The sequence below is a fragment of the Mus musculus genome, chromosome 17 (genome assembly GCF_000001635.26).
Source record: "Mus musculus strain C57BL/6J chromosome 17, GRCm38.p6 C57BL/6J".
In the NCBI taxonomy this organism is placed as follows: Eukaryota; Metazoa; Chordata; class Mammalia; order Rodentia; family Muridae; genus Mus; species Mus musculus.
The window spans coordinates 28,540,008-28,558,209 of record NC_000083.6 but is presented as its reverse complement, the minus strand read 5'-3'; the positions used below and the strand labels follow the sequence as shown (position 1 = coordinate 28,558,209).

General features: G+C 49.4%; 1 protein-coding gene across 1 annotated transcript; it reads right to left on the bottom strand.

Annotated features, from left to right (window-relative positions):
- Positions 1 to 5,591: 5,591 nt before the first annotated feature.
- On the bottom strand, positions 5,592 to 8,723 carry Clpsl2 (colipase-like 2). Its single transcript, NM_001034871.2, has 3 exons — positions 8,607 to 8,723; positions 7,432 to 7,554; positions 5,592 to 5,795 (listed from the first exon to the last, which is right to left on the bottom strand). The coding sequence occupies exons 1-3, from the start codon at positions 8,694 to 8,696 to the stop codon at positions 5,700 to 5,702; spliced, it is 309 nt and encodes a 102-aa protein (NP_001030043.1). The 5' UTR covers positions 8,697 to 8,723; the 3' UTR covers positions 5,592 to 5,699.
- Between the last annotated feature and the right edge of the window lie 9,479 nt (positions 8,724 to 18,202).

Genomic DNA, 18,202 nt, shown 5'->3' with positions numbered 1-18,202 from the left:
CGTCTCTGCCTGTCCTTGCTCTGCAAGTAAAAGTCTCATAAACCTTTGTCTACCAGGGCCAGGGTCCCACAGGGCAGAAGGGCGTGTGGAGACTGAGGTCCACAGCCTGGTGAATAGGCAGGACTAGAGTCGGGCTTAAGAAGCAGGCTCCAGGCCTTCCACCCCTCCAAGCCCCTGAGGACAAGCAAGCAGGTGCAGACAGCACCAGCCTCCATTGGGGATTCGTTGGGGCCCTGCATCTGATCAGGTCATCAGACTTTACAGCAAACACCTGCTGAGCCATGTCACCCTCCCAGAATTTCAGAACAGGTGACTCTGAGCCCCAGGCTTACTGGGAGAAACGTTTGTTCAGGCAACTACAGTGATCGGCAGTCCTGTGTTTCTGTAGAGCCCAACTCCCTTGGCACTTCTGCACACCGAAGATACTTCCCTCAAGCTCTGATGAGCCTAAAATACCATGGGCACTGTTGTCAGTCTAGATACATGCAAAAGCACCACCGTGGCCCTCTTTCAAGGCTAAATGTGTCTCCTGCCTCTGCACCTGGCCTGCACCATAGAAGGGGGAGTGGCTTTGCCCCTCTTTTTTGACAGTGGAACTCCAGTATTACTTGAGGAGGTGGCAAGCCCAGCTCTGGGAGAAGGATCACAAATTCTCAGGCAGGGCCATCCAGCCTCCCTTGCAGCTATACTTGGTCTGCCCCAATTGTGGGCATTGTGATATGAAGAAGTTTGCCTTGAGCAGCGGTTTCCAACCCCCTTAACCCTGAGAAAAGTGACTCATAATCAGTTATGTGCTCAATAAGTGGGGCTAGCCCTGTGAGCTCAGGGCAGGTGCTGTGTCCCCCAGTCTCTCTGACAACTGTAGCCCAAACCCCAGGACCAGAGCCTTTCTTCTTTCTCCTAATCATCCCGGACCCAACGTTCTCTGTTATGCCACTTGCTGCTTCCTCCTGCCAGTCTCAGAGACTGCCACCCTCCCAGATAGTACAGTCTTAGGGCAGTGGCAGCCCGAGAGGGTTGCACCCTCCTCTGGGAGGGGAGACTGTGTGGGGGTGATAGGGAGATACATTCAAAACAAGCTGTTGCTGAGGGAGGGGGGAACAGCCACTGTTGTTGTGGTTACATAGGATGGTCCAAAAGTGAAGAGCTCTTTTAGGGTACAGCTAAAGGCTTGGCCCCTACTATGTCATGACCATATAATCAAAGGCTGGGAGAAGAACTCCTGTGGACCTATGATTCTGGGCTAGCAGGAGAAACAGGCCAGAAGAAACAGCCATGAATGTGTGCTGTACAGGACTATTCTCCCAGCCAAACAACCGCTATCTTCAGTTCAGCCTTAGAGTGTGGGTCATGTGACTATCACGTAACTCTGCAGCTGCTCCTCCCAGACAACTGTTTGCAATTCTGCCCTAATTGCTTGAGGCCTGGAGAGGGAGTGGTGTCAGGGAAGCAGATGAAGTGGATTAGGGCAAAGGGCTTCAGCCTTGAAGCCATGGGGAAGCTGATGTAGGAGCAGGAGTGGGAGCTTGGGGGCACAGAATTCCAGGACAGCATCTCCTGTCCGTAGCCCCTTACCCCTACTCTGTAAGTATGCAGAATGAACTCAAGTCTGACATGCTGGGGAGGAGGGTAGTGGAAAGGAACTTTGGTTTATTGTCAGAACCTTATTGGATGGGTAGAGATGTTTATTTAGTTCCTTCCCAGTCTTGTTACAATGTAGAAAGTCCTTGTCACAATGTAGAAAGTCCTTGTCACAATATAGAAAGTCCTTGCTACAATGTAGAAAGTCCTTGTCACAATGTAGAAAGTCCTTGTCACAATGTAGAAAGTCCTTGTTACAATATAGAAAGTCCTTGTTCTGAGAACAATGGAGACCCCCCCTTGGGGGTCAGCACTCATTTCAAGACTGAGGAAGCCTCTGGCCCCTCTAGGATCTGATTTAAACTCCAGCCTCACTGACTCTGGCTGTCTGATCCCAGCACTCAGAAGGCTGAAGAAGGAGGATCCGGGGTTCAGCTCAAATTTGAGCCCAGCCTCCTGAATGTTGGGATTACAGGCTTACAGCATCATGCCCAGAAAAGGTGGGTTTTTGCTTGTGTAGTGTCTGCTGAATCCAAGGCTGTGCTCTGTGTGGTGGCTTGAAAATCCAGGTCTCTCATAGTTCCCAGGGTTACAGCAAGGGGAGAGAATTGGAGAATCAACTGCTTTCTAAATGCCTACAGATGGCGAAGACAGCCCCAACTCCCCCGCCCCGCCCCCCCGCCCCACACGAGGCTGATGATGCTATGTTCAGAAGCTATGAATGTTTCATAGATTCCAGCATGGAACATTCAATGTGACACAAAAGACAAAAAGACAATGGCAGGATAGGATACTCTGCAGTGGTAGAAGAGTTGGAACCACCCTTAATATGTATGGTCTGAACCTTTTAGTACCTATGGAGGGCTGTGGACTCTGTGGTTTATTCCCTTCCCACGTGTAGGTTTGGGCCAAACACCAGGGCTGGAATTCCTCTCTTGTGCCACAATTACTCTCTTTTTCTGCTTTGTCTTAAAAACTACACATCACCTCCTTCTGCCAGACAGAAACATCCCAAGCTTTGGTGGATTTGAGGTATTCTCTCTGCTGCCTTAAACAAGGGGATGATGGGAAAAAGGCTAAACGAGTAATGATGTCATTTTAGGAAAGAGGCTTCTCTAGTCTAGGTTCTCCTGGAACTTAAAGCAATCCTCCTGCCTCAGCCTCCCGAGTACTAGAATTAAAGGCATGAGCCACCACATCTGGCTTACTGCACAGTGCCAACATTGCTAGGTGAGTAACATATTGGCATGTAAATGTCCTTGTTGTAGAAATTTTTAATCCCAATCCAGGGTTTGTACCTACCTTTGAGCATTTAGTTCCCTGATAAGAAAACACAAACAGCCTTTATATTTACAATAAGCCTTAATCAGCACAAGAGCTGAAAGATATCTACCCTCTATGCTATTAGAATCTACTTTCCTATTGATAACCCTGAGTTATTATTTACTATCTTTCATCTGGGCCGCTCTTAACTCCAATTGGCCACCCCTCAGGGCCATGTTTTCTTGACTCCTAACCCATGGTGTCTTTCTCTTCCTCTTCCTCTCTTCTCTCCCTCATTGTTCTCCTCCAAGCCCCCAGCCCAGGAACCCTAACCACCCCCCATGTCTTTTCTGCCCAGGTATTGAATGTTGGCATCTTTATTCACCAATCAGAAATAACTTGGTGGTGGGGGCTGGTGAGATGGGTCAGCAGTTAAGAGCACTGACTGTTCTTCTGAAGGTCCTGAGTTCAAATCCCAGCAACCACATGGTGGCTCACAACCATCTGTAATGAGATCTGACGCCCTCTTCTGGTGTGTCTGAAGTCAGCTACAGTGTACTTATGTATAATAATAAGTAAATCTTTGGGATGGAATGAGATACAGTGTACTCAATACATAAAATAAATAAATAAATCTTTAAAAAAAGAAAGAACTTGGGGGGCAAAGTCACATAGTGTTACTTGCGGGGGGAGGGAGGGGGACTCAGATGGTAGAGTGTTTGTCCTGGGTTCTCACCCCAGTACTGCATAAACTGGGCATGGTGGTGCAGGCCTGTGGTGCCAGCAGTCAGGAGTGTGGGGCAGGAGGTGCAGAGCCAGGGTGTAAGCTAAGCAGGGAGTGTAAGGCCACGCTGACCAGAGGAGGAGGCGAAGCAGAGTCTCTGTGGACGTGGGAACACCTGGAAGAAGCAGGCCCACCCAGCCTCCTCCCTCCTCAGCAGAGCCCAGGCTGTCCCAGCCTCCACCCTCCTCAGCAGAGCCCAGGCTGTCCCAGCCTCCACCCTCCTCAGCAGAGCCCAGGCTGTCCCAGCCTCCACCCTCCTCAGCAGAGCCCAGGCTGTCCCAGCCTCCACCCTCCTCTGCAGAACCCAGGCTGTCTCAGCTGGGTTTCTAGCCAGTGATTGGCTTAGGTAAGTATCAGTCTCATGAGGCTGGGGAGGTGGCTCCTTGCAGTTGTCAAAGGCAGCACCCAAACCATCCCGGACTTCAGTTCCGGGATATCTGTTTTGGCCTTTGCGAATATTGCATGCACATCGTGTCTAGACATACATGCAGGTGAAACAGCTATACACACAACATAAAAAGAAGCCTTTTAAAAATTATTTTTAAAATGGGCTGGAGAGATGACCCATCAGTTAAGATGTTCTTTCAGACTACCTCAGTTCAATTCCCAGCAGCCACAGCAGGGTGGCTCACAATTGCCTACAACTCAAGCTCCAGGCAAACCCATTACCTCTGGCCTCCATGGGACCTGCGCTCATGAGCTTGTATATGCTCACACATCCACGTGCGCTCGTACACGCACAACTAAAAAACAAAAACAAAAAAAGAAACAAACCAAAAAAGCAAAAAACAACCCCCCCTACCCCCCCCCCACTGTTAGTGGATGAACTCTTGTCGTTGCTAGGATACCAGGAAGGAATTCAGCCTTGGACCCGGGGCTGGCTGGGGCCTGAGCTGAGACCTGCCTTGACTCTGAATTTCATACCTAACCATAAACAAATTCCCCACATCACTTAAACGACTCCAGATGGGCTTTTCAGATGTTCTTGAAGCAAGAAAGTCTATGGTAACACCCAAGGGTTGAGCCCTGGGGCACAGCCTGTTAATCTGAGCCTCAATTTGTCTGCTATACAGTGGAGTTGGCAGGAGGAGGCAGGACTCCTCCTAAAAGTGGAGGAGTCAAAACACCGGCTCCTTTGCCATTCCACACGTCACACCCTTTCATTTGTTTTTTGTTGTTGTTTTGTTGTTTGTTTTTGTTTTTTTATTTTTCTTTTTATTTATTTATTTTTTGTTTTTGTTTTTTAAAAAAAGGATGGGGGGTGGGGGGTGTACATGTGCACGCTCCGCCCCCTCCCCCCGCGGTCGCATGAGCGCAGTACCTGCAGAGGCCAGAAGAGGGCAACAGAATCACTGACATTGCTGTTACTGGTCCTTGTGAGGCACCCAGTGGGAGTGTTGGGAACTGAACTCTCCCGGGTCTCCTGGAGGAGCAGGAAGCACTCTTAACTACTCCACCATCTCTCTAGCCTCACATTCCTGCATGACAGTTTTTTAAATTTTCCTTTGCGTGTGGCACACATGCTGGGCTGCACGTGTGGATGTCAGAGGAGAGAGAGATGGGTTGGGAGTCCACCTCTCCTACCATGTGACACCTGGGGGAATGAACTCTGGTCCTTAAGCTTGGCAGCAAGTGTCTCATCTCAGTAAGCCGGGTCGTCTTGTTTGCCCAGGTCCTTGCATCTATACATCCCTACACATTTGAACACACTCCCGGTGACCTACACCCTTCCGTTCCCCCCACAAGATATCTCCCCACTCTGACTCTCCCCACCACACACTCCCAGCCTCATCCTCAGTCCAGTCTCTTCCCAGGAAACTCTCCCTCCCTTCCTCCCTTCCTTCCTCCCTCCATCCCTATTCCCACCAAGGCTTTAGGCAAAAAACCAAGCCGTGGAGAGGCTCTCTTCCTGCCTCAGTGTCCCCTTTTGCCTTTCCCACAAAGGGCAAACAGACAGCAGAGCCAGGAAGTGATTTTAATGCCCAGGAGTCGATGTGGAGTTGGCGATGGGGGTGACACCTGTGGAGGGGAAGGTGCAGCAGCAGGGGCCATGAGCAGCCTATGTCATCCTCTATATCATTTGACATCGGCGGGGACATGTGGGGTCCTTAGAATGACAATTCAAGCCAGATCGACAGGGACACATGATGTTCAGGCTCCCCTTGGTCTGTGGGAGAGGAAGGGTGTGAATTGAGGGGATCACACTTGTGGAGATTGGGGTAAGAGTATAAATAGTGGTGGGAGATGCCCCAACCCGAGGTTCACATGACCATGAACACATAACCTTTCTTCCTCTGTCCAGTGGGGGATAGAGGCTGCCCTGGTTTCTCGTTTTAGATTTTTATTTAATTTATTTTTTACGTGTTTGCCTGTATGTTTGAATATGTCTGCAGGCCCCATTACATTGCCTGGAACTAGAGTTACACATTATCATGAGCCACCCTGTGGGTGCTGGGAATGGAACCCAGTCCTGGCAAGAACAAGTGCTCTTCACTGATGAGCCAACCCCCAGGCTGGATTTTTTTTTTTTTTTTTTTTTTTTTTTTTGGTTTTTTTCGAGACAGGGTTTCTCTGTATAGCCCTGGCTGTCCTGGAGCTCACTTTGTAGACCAGGCTGGCCTTGAACTCAGAAATCCGCCTGCCTCTGCCTCCCGAGTGCTGGGATTAAAGGCGTGCGCCACCACGCCCGGCGTAGATTTTTCTTGTTAACATAACCTAGACTCACCTGGGAAGGGGGAACCTTGGTTAAGGAATTGCCTCCCTTTGATTGGCCCATGGTTGTGTCTGTGATTGTCTTAATGATTGGCATGGCAGGGCCAAGCCCACTGTGGGCGGGGCCATCCCTAGGCAGGTGTACCTGGTATGAAAGGCTAAGCCTGAGCTAGTAGGAAGCCACAGAGCAGTGTTTCTTCTTGGTCTCTAATTCAGCTCCTGCGCGATGTCCCGTGGTGATGGAGTGCGATCCAGTAACACACTTTCCTTCCTGAGTTGTTATTTGGGTCTTGGTATTTATCACAGCAACAGAAAGCAAGCTAGAACAGTTCGCATCTCCCTGTTCTAGAGAGGGAGATACAATGTACCAAGTGACCTCTAATACTAATAAAGCGATTCTCCAGGCCACAGTGGGGCCTTGGCTGGTTCCTTTAAGCTCGGGCAGAGGACCAAGCCAGGATATGGAGGCCGGGTCCATCCTTCCTAGGAGTCTTTGGGGCCAGGGCCCTGGAGTAGGAAGAAAACCTTCTGTGCCTTTGCATCTTCCAGTTGATCTCAGTTGACCTGTTTGAATGAGCCCTGTGAACTTTCCCCAGTCACTTTGTGAGGGAGACACATTAGTCCCAATGACTACGGTCAGAGCAGGTCCTAAAGGCAGGAGCTGGGGCAGCCAGGATGTAAGCCTGGATGCTGGGAAGCTGAGGTCCTAGCTAGCCCTGCAGCCCTCCCAGGTAACCAGGTCACGGGCACTAGGTCAAGGTAGGTGTATCTCCCGTCCTTCTCACCTCAGAGAGGTTAAGGAAAAGATTCTCATCTGGTGTGCAACAAGCACCTACTATGTACAGTCGCTGGAAGGGGGACAGGACGACAGGGAATGTGACTCAATGAGTCTTTGCAAGTTCCCCTTCCTTGGGGCAGCCCAGGATGTAAAAATACCACATAGAAGAGAGACTGCAGGATGAATAGTAGTTGGTAGTGGGGCAGGGCACCTGAAGAGGCAGGTGGGGGTGAGGGCTGGGGAGTGGGGGAGCAGAGGCATCTGTCTCTTTTTATAACCTCCCCCACTCTTTCCCTGCTTGTGGGTGTCTCACCTGTGGCAAGCACCCCATGCCTATGCGGGACTTGGGGGTGCAGAAGGCTCCGCTTCTCTCCAGGTCTATGAGGCAACAGTCACTGGAGCACTGAGTGTGGTGGACACACTTGTCTCCGTTGGCCTGGAGAAATAGCCCCTTGGTTACTAGCTCTTGTCTACAGAAGGATGACAGAGGTCCCAGCATTGCCCAAGAACCTCAGGGTCCACGAGGGAAAGCCATGAGATTGTCACCTCAGACCCCCACCCAGGGTATCCCTCCTAGAAGCTGGACTTGACTGAGAAAGAAAGAAAGAAAGAAAGGAAGGAAGGAAGAAAGAAAGAGGAGGCTGGTGAGATGGCTCGGTGGTTAAGCACACTGACTGCTCTTCCAAAGGTCCCGAGTTCAAATCCCAGCAACCACGTGGTGGCTCACAACCATCTGTAATGAGATCTGACTCCCTCTTATGGGAGCTCTGAAGCCAGCTACAGTGTACTTAAGAAATAATAAATAAATCTTAGGAAAAAAAAACCTAACTTTATAAACAAAAAACAAAAAAAGAGTCAGGAGCTGGGCATCCTGCCCCCTCACCTGTATGGATTCCATAGCTAATGGGCATGAAGAGAGGGGGCAATATGGCTCAGCCAGCAAAGGAGCTTGCTGTGCAAGCTGGACGACCTGAGTTCAATTTCCCCCCTTCCTGGGACTGAGTAAAGATGGGAGGAAAAAACAGACTCCACTGAGATAGATGTCTCTGGCCTCACATGCACGGACATAGGAGGGGGAGAGGGAGGGAGGGGGGGAGGGAGGGAGGGAGGGAGGGAGGGAGGGAGGAAGGAACCTTTAGAATTTTAAAAAAAATGGAAGGGAGAAAGGGGAGAGGAAGACTTTGCATCTAGAAGGGTCCCTAGGTCTTGGAGGAGAGCATGGGAACCCCAGAATCAGCAGGTAGAGAGGGCTTGGGATAGTGGGGGAGGGGTGGTGAGCCCAGGGCTGAGAGAGCAGAGAGGAGGGCTGGGCCAGGGGCATGGTCTCCAGTCCAGGAAAGGCAAATGAAACCTGCCCAGGACTGTGAAGTACACCTACAATACCCACTACCCCCACCTCCATCCCTACCCCACTTCAGACGGGGTGTGCATCCGACAGCCCTCGGTCCCCACCTTTCCGTCCCAGGGCAAGTCAAGGGCAATGCTCACCTTTTTGGGAGGTGAGTTTTCACTGTGTCTGTGTGGCAGGGTCCCAGCAAGCAAAGCCAGGACGGTGACCAAGGCCTGAGTGAATGCCATGATGGCCTGGGTGGCCGCAAGCTCCCTGAACCCGGCTGGGGATAAGTCCCTGTCGCTGTGGGAGTGGGAGCCAGCCAGCGTGGGCCCGATGGTCACAGACTGTCCTGCTCAGTGCATGTGGGACAAGGACGGCTGATTCCCAGGCTAGGCTTTGGCAGCCTCTGGATGGGCTGGAGGGAGGAAAGGCTCTGGACCAACCGGGCATTTGTGCTGTAGAACCCGCGGACCTTATACTGGCTACTTTGAAACACAGAATTCAAACTGTGAAGGAAAAGATATTTTCTTTACTCATCTCCGAGTAGCGAGTTTGAAGGGGGTCGGGTGTGCGGTGCAGAGCTGCCAAGCTCACTAAGGGGCCAGGGCCAGGGCCCTTAGAGGGAAAGAGATCCATAGCACGTTCCTACCCAAAGTGCCTAGGGCGGCAAAGAATCCCTGAGGCAGACGAGGGAGACATTTGGAGACAATGGAGACTTGACTGGGGTTTCCGGGCAGGGGCAGATGGGATGAAGGTGAGGCAGGAGGGTGAGGGGGTGAGCTCAGGGTTGTGGGGTGAGCTCTAGTGGAATGCAGAGCAGAGAATCAGGGTGGTTATTAGCGGAAGCTTGCTGGGACCCGGAGCCCAGCTGCAGTGGCTTCTCTGAGAAAAGCTATTTACTACGGGGCTAGTATTGGGACCAGGGACTCTAGCCTGCGACCCTAAATACAGGACGAGGCTGGTTGTCCTAATCTGCGAGGACAGCAGACTTGAAGGACAGCTGGTGCTAACTTCGAGCCACCCACACCGTCCCTATACACATTCCTGTGGCGGGGCAGGGCTGGAATATGCAGTGTGTTCTCATCCCTTCTGCCGGCCGTGCTGGCCCACAGGTCTCAGAAAGCTTCCTGAGCTGACACAGCTGGTCTCCAGACCTGGCTGACCTTTAACCCCTGTAGTCACCCCTGGACACAGGTTGACAATCCTACCGAGTCGCCAGGTATGTTGTTCCATAGCCTGACTCCTAAAGCAGGGTACTATTTCTAGAAAGATGGTCTACGGCAGGGGAATTCCTCAGCAGGGCCAGAGAGAGTTCTGTGCAACCTCTGTGTTCAGGTGAGATACACTCACACAGCCTCAGGGAAGCCAGGAGCTAGTGTTCTACTAAAGCTATTCATATGCGGGCTAGATGCATGCGTTCTCTGACCTCAAGCCTTGTCCTTACCTCCCCCTACCCCCATGAGTCTGACCACATTGCTACCCAACCCCTTTGCCAGTGAAGGTTCCTTCCTTCATTACCAAGAGGTAAGAGTAAGGAATTCAAGCCAGACTAGCATTAAACCTCATTTGTTTTTGTTTTGTTTTTTGTGACAGGGTTTCTCTGTATAGCCCTGGCTGTCCTGGAACTCACTCTGTAGACCAGGCTGGCCTCGAACTCAGAAATCCGCCTGCCTCTGCCTCCGGAGTGCTGGGATTAAGGCATGCGCCACCACGCCCGGCTTAAACCTCATTTGTTATCATTGTTTATTCTAAGATCAAAGTCTCCTATATTCCCTCAGGAGGCTGGTCTTGAACTCCATAGACTGTGATAATGATCACTGGGTAAAGTTGTTTACTACCAAGCCTCAAGACCTGAGTTCAATCCCCAGGACCCCACATAGTAAAAGGAGAACATCAACTCTTGCAAATTGTCCTCTGACCTCCAGAGGAGGAGCATGGTAGAAACACACACACACACACACACACACACCCCACACATACAGACTCACACCACACATACAGACTCACTCCTGCATCTGTCTTATGAGTGCTGGGGTCACAGGCACAGACTTCCATACCCAGTTTGATGCTTGACACCTTGCCTCGTTTCTATGGTGCTAAGGACTGAACCCAGCTCGTTGTGCCTCCAAATCTAATGCTTTGCATGTAAAATTCCAAAGAAACGGTTCTGCGTCCACAGACATGTCAAGCCAGGATGGCAGAGACATAGACACACCGATGTCCTGAGGTGTCTCTCCTCCATGCAAGACTCTGCGGAAAGAGATCGATTCTCAGCATATAGCCTCAGCTGGCCTGGAATTTGGTATGTAGAGGTGGCTGGCTTCAAACTCACAGAGCTCCACTTGCTTCTGTTGTCTGAGTGCTGGGATTAAAGGGGTGTCGAGGTTTGTTTGTTTGTTTGTTTGTTTGTGCTGAGATAGGGTTCTACTTTGTAGCCCAGGCTGGCCTGGAACTCTTTATGTAGTCCAGGTTGGCTTCAAATTCATGGCAATCCTCCTGCCTCAGCCTCCCAAGTATTTCGATTACAGGGGTGAGCCATCACACCCAGCTCTGCAGGATTTTTATTTTATTCTCTTTGGTCTTTAATAAATGCTAGTGGTGAGCCATCACTGGTTTCTACTGCCTCCTGGTGGAACACCCACTCTTCTACCACTGCATAGGGTCTTCCTGGTTTGTCCAACCACCTTAGCCATTTATCTGTTTCCACCAGCCAACTGTGTGACTTTCCTGGATTCTTAAGTGACTCCCTGCTGCTCAGGTGGCCTTGAGGGCCCAATGGACCAGCCATACATGTCCAGCCTGAGAATTCATTATGAAGGAGTTGTATAGCAGCCAATGGCTGAATTCACCCAGAGTCCTCAAAGTTGGTACCCACCCCACCCCCACTCCTAAATGGGCAGTAGACTTGACCTTTGAGAGCCAGTGATAGAGACAGAGCTGACTGTAGAGAAGGTACAGATGTCCCGACTTCTAGAAAGTCCTTCTGCCATTCCTTAAACCTATTCAGTCAGTGTACGCAAGACCGAGCCACACCTACAGAACTGTTGGGGTCCGTGGTCCTCTGAGCAGAGGAGCCGCCTTCTTCATGGAATCAGGTGTACCTGCTTGCAAGAGGACAACACATCAGGCCTGCTGACTGCTCCCTCAAGGGAACACGGAGAACCACGGGGTCAGCTGAGATTCCAGCCACCTTCCTCTGCCCCTCTTGGTATTTGTATACAATTGTGCCCTAATTTCACATGGCCTGGGGCCTGGGGTTAGGGGTCAGAGTATACTGTCTGGGACTGGAGCTAAGCTGACCTACTTTTTGGCTCTGAAGAAACCATTCTTCATGCTGAGAGACATTCTAGTGGGGCTGCTTTGGTGTTCAGTCATGATCCTGTTAGCCCTCTACCACATTCAGGCTGTTCATGTGACTTTCTGGGCAGCTGGTGCTCTCTCTCTCTCTCTCTCTCTCTCTTTCCTGAGATTTCTCTGAGAGCATAATTGGCCAGTGAACCCCAAGGCCCCCCACTGTGTTTCTTCAGTTGTGTGGTCACTAGCACACTCTGTCTCTGGGGTTCTGTTGTTACTGCTTCTTGTGTCTTTGGGTGCTTTGCCTTGCTTGTATGTCTGTGCACCATATGTGTGCCTTGTGCCCTTCCAAGGTCAGAGATGTTGTTGGCTCTCTAGAACCAGAGTCAGTCGTGAGCAGCCCCATGGATGCTGAGAATTGAACTCAGGTCCTCTGCAAGAGCAGCAGTGCCCTTACCCACTGAGCCATCTCTCCAGCCCTGCTATTTTGTTGTTTTGTTTGTTTATGGTTGATGATGTTACTAATGCTTTGGGGTTTTGGGGTTTTTTTTTCCCCCACATCTGAGATTTTATTGTGAATCAGTACCACAGACACTTCAATTCTTAACACATGTACCCAAACTCCAGAGTCACATAATGTTCCTTCAGAACAGTTACGCCAGCAATGGTCCTGCCCCAAGCTTGCCAAGTTTCCCACAAGACCTTGCGGAACAGTCAGACACTCAGAGTCTTCCCCTCTGCTGAGTGAATCACAGTTCTATGGCACACACGATGCACACTCAAGTTTTCCATCTTTCGAGGCTCATTATTACGACTTTTAGGAAAATGCCGTCACCGTCCTGACAGGGCAAGGACCAGGAAGAGGTTGTATAGGAAACAGAAGACAGGATGTAATTTAAAATATCCCAGAAATGGGCTGGAAAGATGGCTCAGCCACTAGAGGCTAGGCTCACAACCAAAACTATGAGTTCCCGTTCTCAGCACTTGTGGCTGTCTCTCCAGCTAAAAAAAAAAGAAAAGAAAAAAAAAAAAAAAACCCCAACCCAAACCCAATCCAGATCCCCACACACATCTGAGACTCCGGTGTGCAGCTGAGCATACTTTGTGCTCCGTAGGATGCTAACATTCCCTCTGTGGGATGTGTCTCTGACTCCAGAGACAGAGCCTCCTTGCTTCAGTGTACCACTGTCCCCTGGATGTACGAAAAGCTAAGCAACCAACAAATGATTTCACCTATTTTTTTTTTTCTGAGACAGGGTTTCACTGTGTAGCATTCAAAAATCCACCTACCTCTGCCTCCCAAGTGCTGGGATTAAAGATGTGCACTACCACCACCTGGCCTTCACTTATTTATTTATTTATTTATTTATTTATTTATTTATTGGTTTTATGAGACAGGGTTTCTCTGTGTAGCCCTGGCTGTCCTGGAACTCACTTTGTAGACCAGGCTGGCCTCGAACTCAGAAATATGCCTGCCTCTGCCTCCTGAGTGCTAGGATTAAAGGCGTGTGCCACCATGCCTGGCTCACCTATTTATTATTTGATGGGTGTGAGTGTTTTGCCTGCATGTATGTCTCTGCATCACATGTGGGGCTGGTACCCTGGTGATGAGCTTCCATGTGGGTGCCGGGAATTTAACCTGGGTTCTTTGCAACAAGGGGTGTTCTGTTTTGTTTTGTTTTGTTTTGTTTTTCGAGACAGGGTTTCTCTTCATAGCCCTGGCTGTTCTGGAACTCACTTTGTAGACCAGGCTTGGCCTCGAACTCAGAAATCTGCCTATCTGCCTGCCTCTGCCTTCCGAGTGCTGGGATTAAAGGCGTGCGCCACCACGCCCGGCTAGGGGTGTTCTTAACCACTGAGCCAACTCTCCACTCCACGATTTCACCCCTTAAGAAATCAGTTATGGGCTGGAGAGATGGCTCAGTGGTTAAGGGCACTGACTACTCTTCCAGAGGTCCTGAGTTCAATTCCCAACAACGACATGGTGACTCACAACCATCTATAAGGGAAATCTGATGCCTTCTTCTGGTGTGTCTGAAGACAGCCACAGTGTACTCACATATATAGAATTAATTCTTTTTTTTATTTTTTTATTTCTTGGTTTTTCGAGACAGGGTTTCTCTGTGTGGCCCTGGCTGTCCTGGACCTCACTCTGTAGACCAAGCTAGCCTCGAACTCAGAAATCCACCTGCTTCTGCCTCCCAAGTGCTGGGATTAAAGTTTTGTGCCATCACTGTCCAGCTAATGAATATTAAAAAAAAAAAAGACTGAAATCCTCAAGAGAAAACTTATTTTGAAATAACTAAAATATAATACTCTTTCTTTAATGATGACATTGATTAAATGTGCACACACCAGTCCCAGCATCCACATGGAGGTCAGAGGACAACTTGAAGGAGCCAATTCTCTCCTGCCATGGGTTGCTGAGGATTGAACTCAGATCCTAGGGCTTGGCAGCAAGCTCCTTTACCCACTCAGCCCTCTCGCAGGCTCCAGACAGGCCTTCTCCTATGTTCTAGTTTAGAATCTGTGAGGAGCAGGTGTGGCAGCAGTCCCAAGATGGCGCCCGGGACTGCAGCCAAGTCTTATGACTTGCACCTGACTTCCTCATACACCTGAAAATAAGCCACGTCCACTGGGTGAACTGCGCAGGTGCACCATGATGCAAGATCGGGCTATGTGACGAGTGAGGATTCTGGCCAATGGACTGCTGTTATGTGAACTGAGCTGATGGGGCATGGTTGAGAGGTTATATAAGGGGTTGCGATTGGGGGCGGGTTGGTTGTTGTTTTTTCCTGGAGAGATTGATTTCTGGAGAGAGATTCATGCATGATGTTGAAAGGTTCCTGAATAAACTGCTTTGAGAAGAACGCAGTGTTGTCGCTCTTTCCTGCTGGTCAGAATAGGAAGCTACAAATGGTGGCCCGTACGGGGACCCTTCTCGACGTTCAGAACTCATCTCAGTCAGGGCAGCTAGCTTGTAAGGTTCCCAGGTAAGTGGGACAATTTAAGTTCTCGGATTGAGACGATAAGGTTCCCAGTTTTGGGACAAGTTAAGGTTCCCGGTTTTGGGACATGTTGCACCAAGCACCATGGGGACTTGAGGTTTGCAGAGGAACAGAGGGTTTTACTAAAAGGGGTTTTGCCGGTCTGGAAGTTAGTGAGAAATTGCATAGAAGATAAAGATGTGACGTAGAACTCCAGAGAGGTAATGAGGCGCTGAGTCACGTGAGAGAGGAACACTCTATTGGTTTGGGCGAGAGGGTCTGTTTGTTTCCTCAGGATCACCGACAACAGCTGTGGGTCCCAGAACCGCTGACCAGAGCAATTCAAAACAAGCAGAGCTATGAGGACGTGGATGTTCCTGTGGCTGGGAATGCTCCCGCTAGTGAGAACTGAAGAGCTATGTTGGGGAATTATGTCTGTGTTCCTGAAACCCATGCCGTTGACACATTCTGCGCAAGTGTTTCCTTGGTTCTTTACATCTAATGCTTCGCTACAATTGCTTTTTTTTTTTTTTACCATGGGATGGAGATAGCTCCAGTGCAGGGATCTATGCAGCTTCAGCTAAAGGGATTGTTGTGTTTTCAGATGATTCAAAAATATTTCACAGATGAGTGATTGTATTCAGCTGTATAATCAGACCGCAGCATGCTTTGATATGCCAGTTAAGAGTTCTACTAAAGCTAATGCTACCTGGATTCGAGGGGTGTGGCCTGCCAGTGCAATGGCACTATACCCTCCCAACCTAGATGGGCCCCCTTTTGTAGAGGTGTTTGTGATTCCCTTCCACCTTGGACCAGCTGTCAATCTAGAGAAGTAGCTTGGGCAGTGAAGAATTATTTTTCCTTTTCCCCTTATATAGGTACAGTCCATAATAGTTCCTTTTCAGGGTATAATTGGACATATCAAAATCCAGCTCAAGTAGGAGCTAGTAATCCTTTTAATGTATGGTTGTTATGTGGGGTGAATGGTAGTTGCACTGATCTTTCCCCCTTAAGCATGGTGGCAGGAGGGGCCTGGGGCAATGCAAATTTTTATTGGAATGGTTCTGATGTGTTTGAAACTTCTGTATTTCAATTTGCTGTAGGAAGGAATGTTTCTTTTCAGGCTGTGCCTGTTTGTGGCCTCCTTTTGTGTTTATTTTTTATAATGGTAGTTATGAGAATAATGTTGTTAGTTGTAGTAGTGATATTTGTTATTATAGTATTGCTGGAATGCATCTGAATATCATTTGGCTGTTGTGACTAGGATGCTTTGCTTTGTACCTTTGCCTGTTCAAGCTGCTTTGTTTACAAACTGCTGTGGCTGTGAATAATTTATCCTTGGGTGTTTCAGAAGCTTTGGATTGCTGACAGCTGTCTTCTGCTTCAAAGAGTGGGCTGGAATTGATGGACTTGCCCCGTGACTGATATTAATCAGCATCCTGGCCTTCTGGTGTACCTGCTGCATGCAGAGTCATCAGCACAGAGCCCAAGCCTTGATGATATAGGCTTTTGCGGCAGTGGAAACAGGACAATCTCCTCAAGTGTGGCTTGGCATGCTATAGAAGTAGTCAATGACGGGTAAGACTCCCTGGGCGTGTCACCAACCTAAGACAGGGATCAAACCAATGCTGTTTGTCTCCCAAGGATGGGTAAGGGGCATTGCCGCAGGGGGCAACCTAAGGCGGGCATTCTCTCGGCCAATAAGTAAAGAAGGGAAAGATGTGAGGAGCGGGCATGGCAGCAGTCCCAAGATGGTGCCCGGGACTGCAGCCAAGTCTTTTTTTTTTTTTTTTTTTTTTTTTTTTTTTTTTTTGGTTTTTTTTGAGACAGGGTTTCTCTGTATAGCCCTGGCTGTCCTGGGACTCACTTTGTAGACCAGGCTGGCCTCGAACTCAGAAATCCGCCTGCCTCTGCCTCCTGAGTGCTGGGATTAAAGGCGTGCGCCACCACACCCAGCTCTTTTTTTGTTGTTTTTTTTTGCTTGTTTGTTTGTTTGTTTTTTTGTGCAGCCAAGTCTTATGACTTGCACCTGACTTCCTCATACACCTGAAAATAAGCCACGTCCACTGGGTGAACTGCGCAGGTGCACCATGATGCAAGATCGGACCATGTGACGAGTGAGGATTCTGGCCAATGGACTGCTGTTACATGAACTGAGCTGATGGGGCGTGGTTGAGAGGATATATAAGGGGTTGCAACTGGGGGCGGGTTGGTTGTTGTTTTTTCCTGGAGAGATTGATTTCTGGAGAGAGATTCATGCATGATGTTGAAAGGTTCCTGAATAAACTGCTTTGAGAAGAACGCAGTGTTGTCGCTCTTTCCTGCTGGTCTGAATAGGAAGCGACAAGAATTCATGGTATTCAGACTTGTTTAGGGTCTGGCAGACTTGCTCTGGGGAAGCGAAATGCTTTGACTAGAAGACGAGCATCCTGCAGAGAGAGCGGGCCCTCTTGGAAAAGTACCCTCCAGTCCTGGGCAAAGCTGGACCAACCAAGCTTGATGGAGCCGGGTGAGCAACCAAGACACTCCAAGTTCTGGAAATAACAAGTGATTGTAGGCTTTTGTTCTTGTGTTTCCCAGGGGCTGTCACCCCAGAGAAGTGACAATCTTTGTCTTCTCTGAGAAGACCTCACAATACAGCTTCTCTAAGGCTGCCATAATGCCAACGGGCTCCTAAGTGCTGTGTTGCTATTCATTTTACAGACAAGGAGACCGAAGCTCAGACAAGGTTCATGCCTCACCCCAGGTCACACAGCTAGCAAGTAGCAGGGATAGGATTCGAACCCAGCAGTCTTGACTCCAACCTTTGCCCTCTTAGTCTGTCTGTCTGTTCTCTGTCCCCTGTTCTTACCAGATAGTTTCAGCTCCTACGCAGCCTCATTTCTGATGTTAACTTTGAGAGGATGGTAACAGAGCCACGGTCCCTTACTCTGTTTAACACTCCAGAATCATGCTGGACTCCTCCTTGGCCAGGACTTGGATTGGTACATGTGGAGTGAATAAGAAACTGACCTGGGTCAGCAAGATGGTTCAGCAAGGCTTGCTGCGAAGCCTGATGACCTCAGTTCAATCCTGGGATCCACGTGACAGAAGGAGAGAACTAATTCTACTCCATTCTACACCTACACACATCAGCCTAACTCTGCTTCCTGAATGCTGAAAGCCATGAACCACCATGCCTGTCTTAAGCCCATCATTTTGAAGGTTCTAAATCCAGGATGAGTCTCTCGACACTGCAACTGATTTAGCATCCAATGAGGCCAGAGGTGGATGGTGGCACGTCCCACAAGGGACTCATGTGCCCAGGGGCACAACACCAAACAGGAGATCAGAAAGAGGCTAGGCTCCCACATAGGCACCCCCCTCAAGGGCCCACACCATTCCCAATAGGAACTGGGGAAGATTTTTTTAAAATATATTTATTTTATGTATATGAGTACACTGTCACTGTCTTCAGACACACCAGAAGA

Excerpts from the sequence above, each read along its gene's own strand:
- Clpsl2 (NM_001034871.2), bottom strand. The coding sequence starts at position 8,696 with ATGGCATTCACTCAGGCCTTGGTCACCGTCCTGGCTTTGCTTGCTGGG. Across the intron at positions 7,555-8,606 it reads AAAACTCACCTCCCAAAAAG|GCCAACGGAGACAAGTGTGT; the intron begins GTGAGCATTGCC and ends CTATTTCTCCAG. Across the intron at positions 5,796-7,431 it reads GCATGGGGTGCTTGCCACAG|ACCAAGGGGAGCCTGAACAT; the intron begins GTGAGACACCCA and ends CCTCTCCCACAG.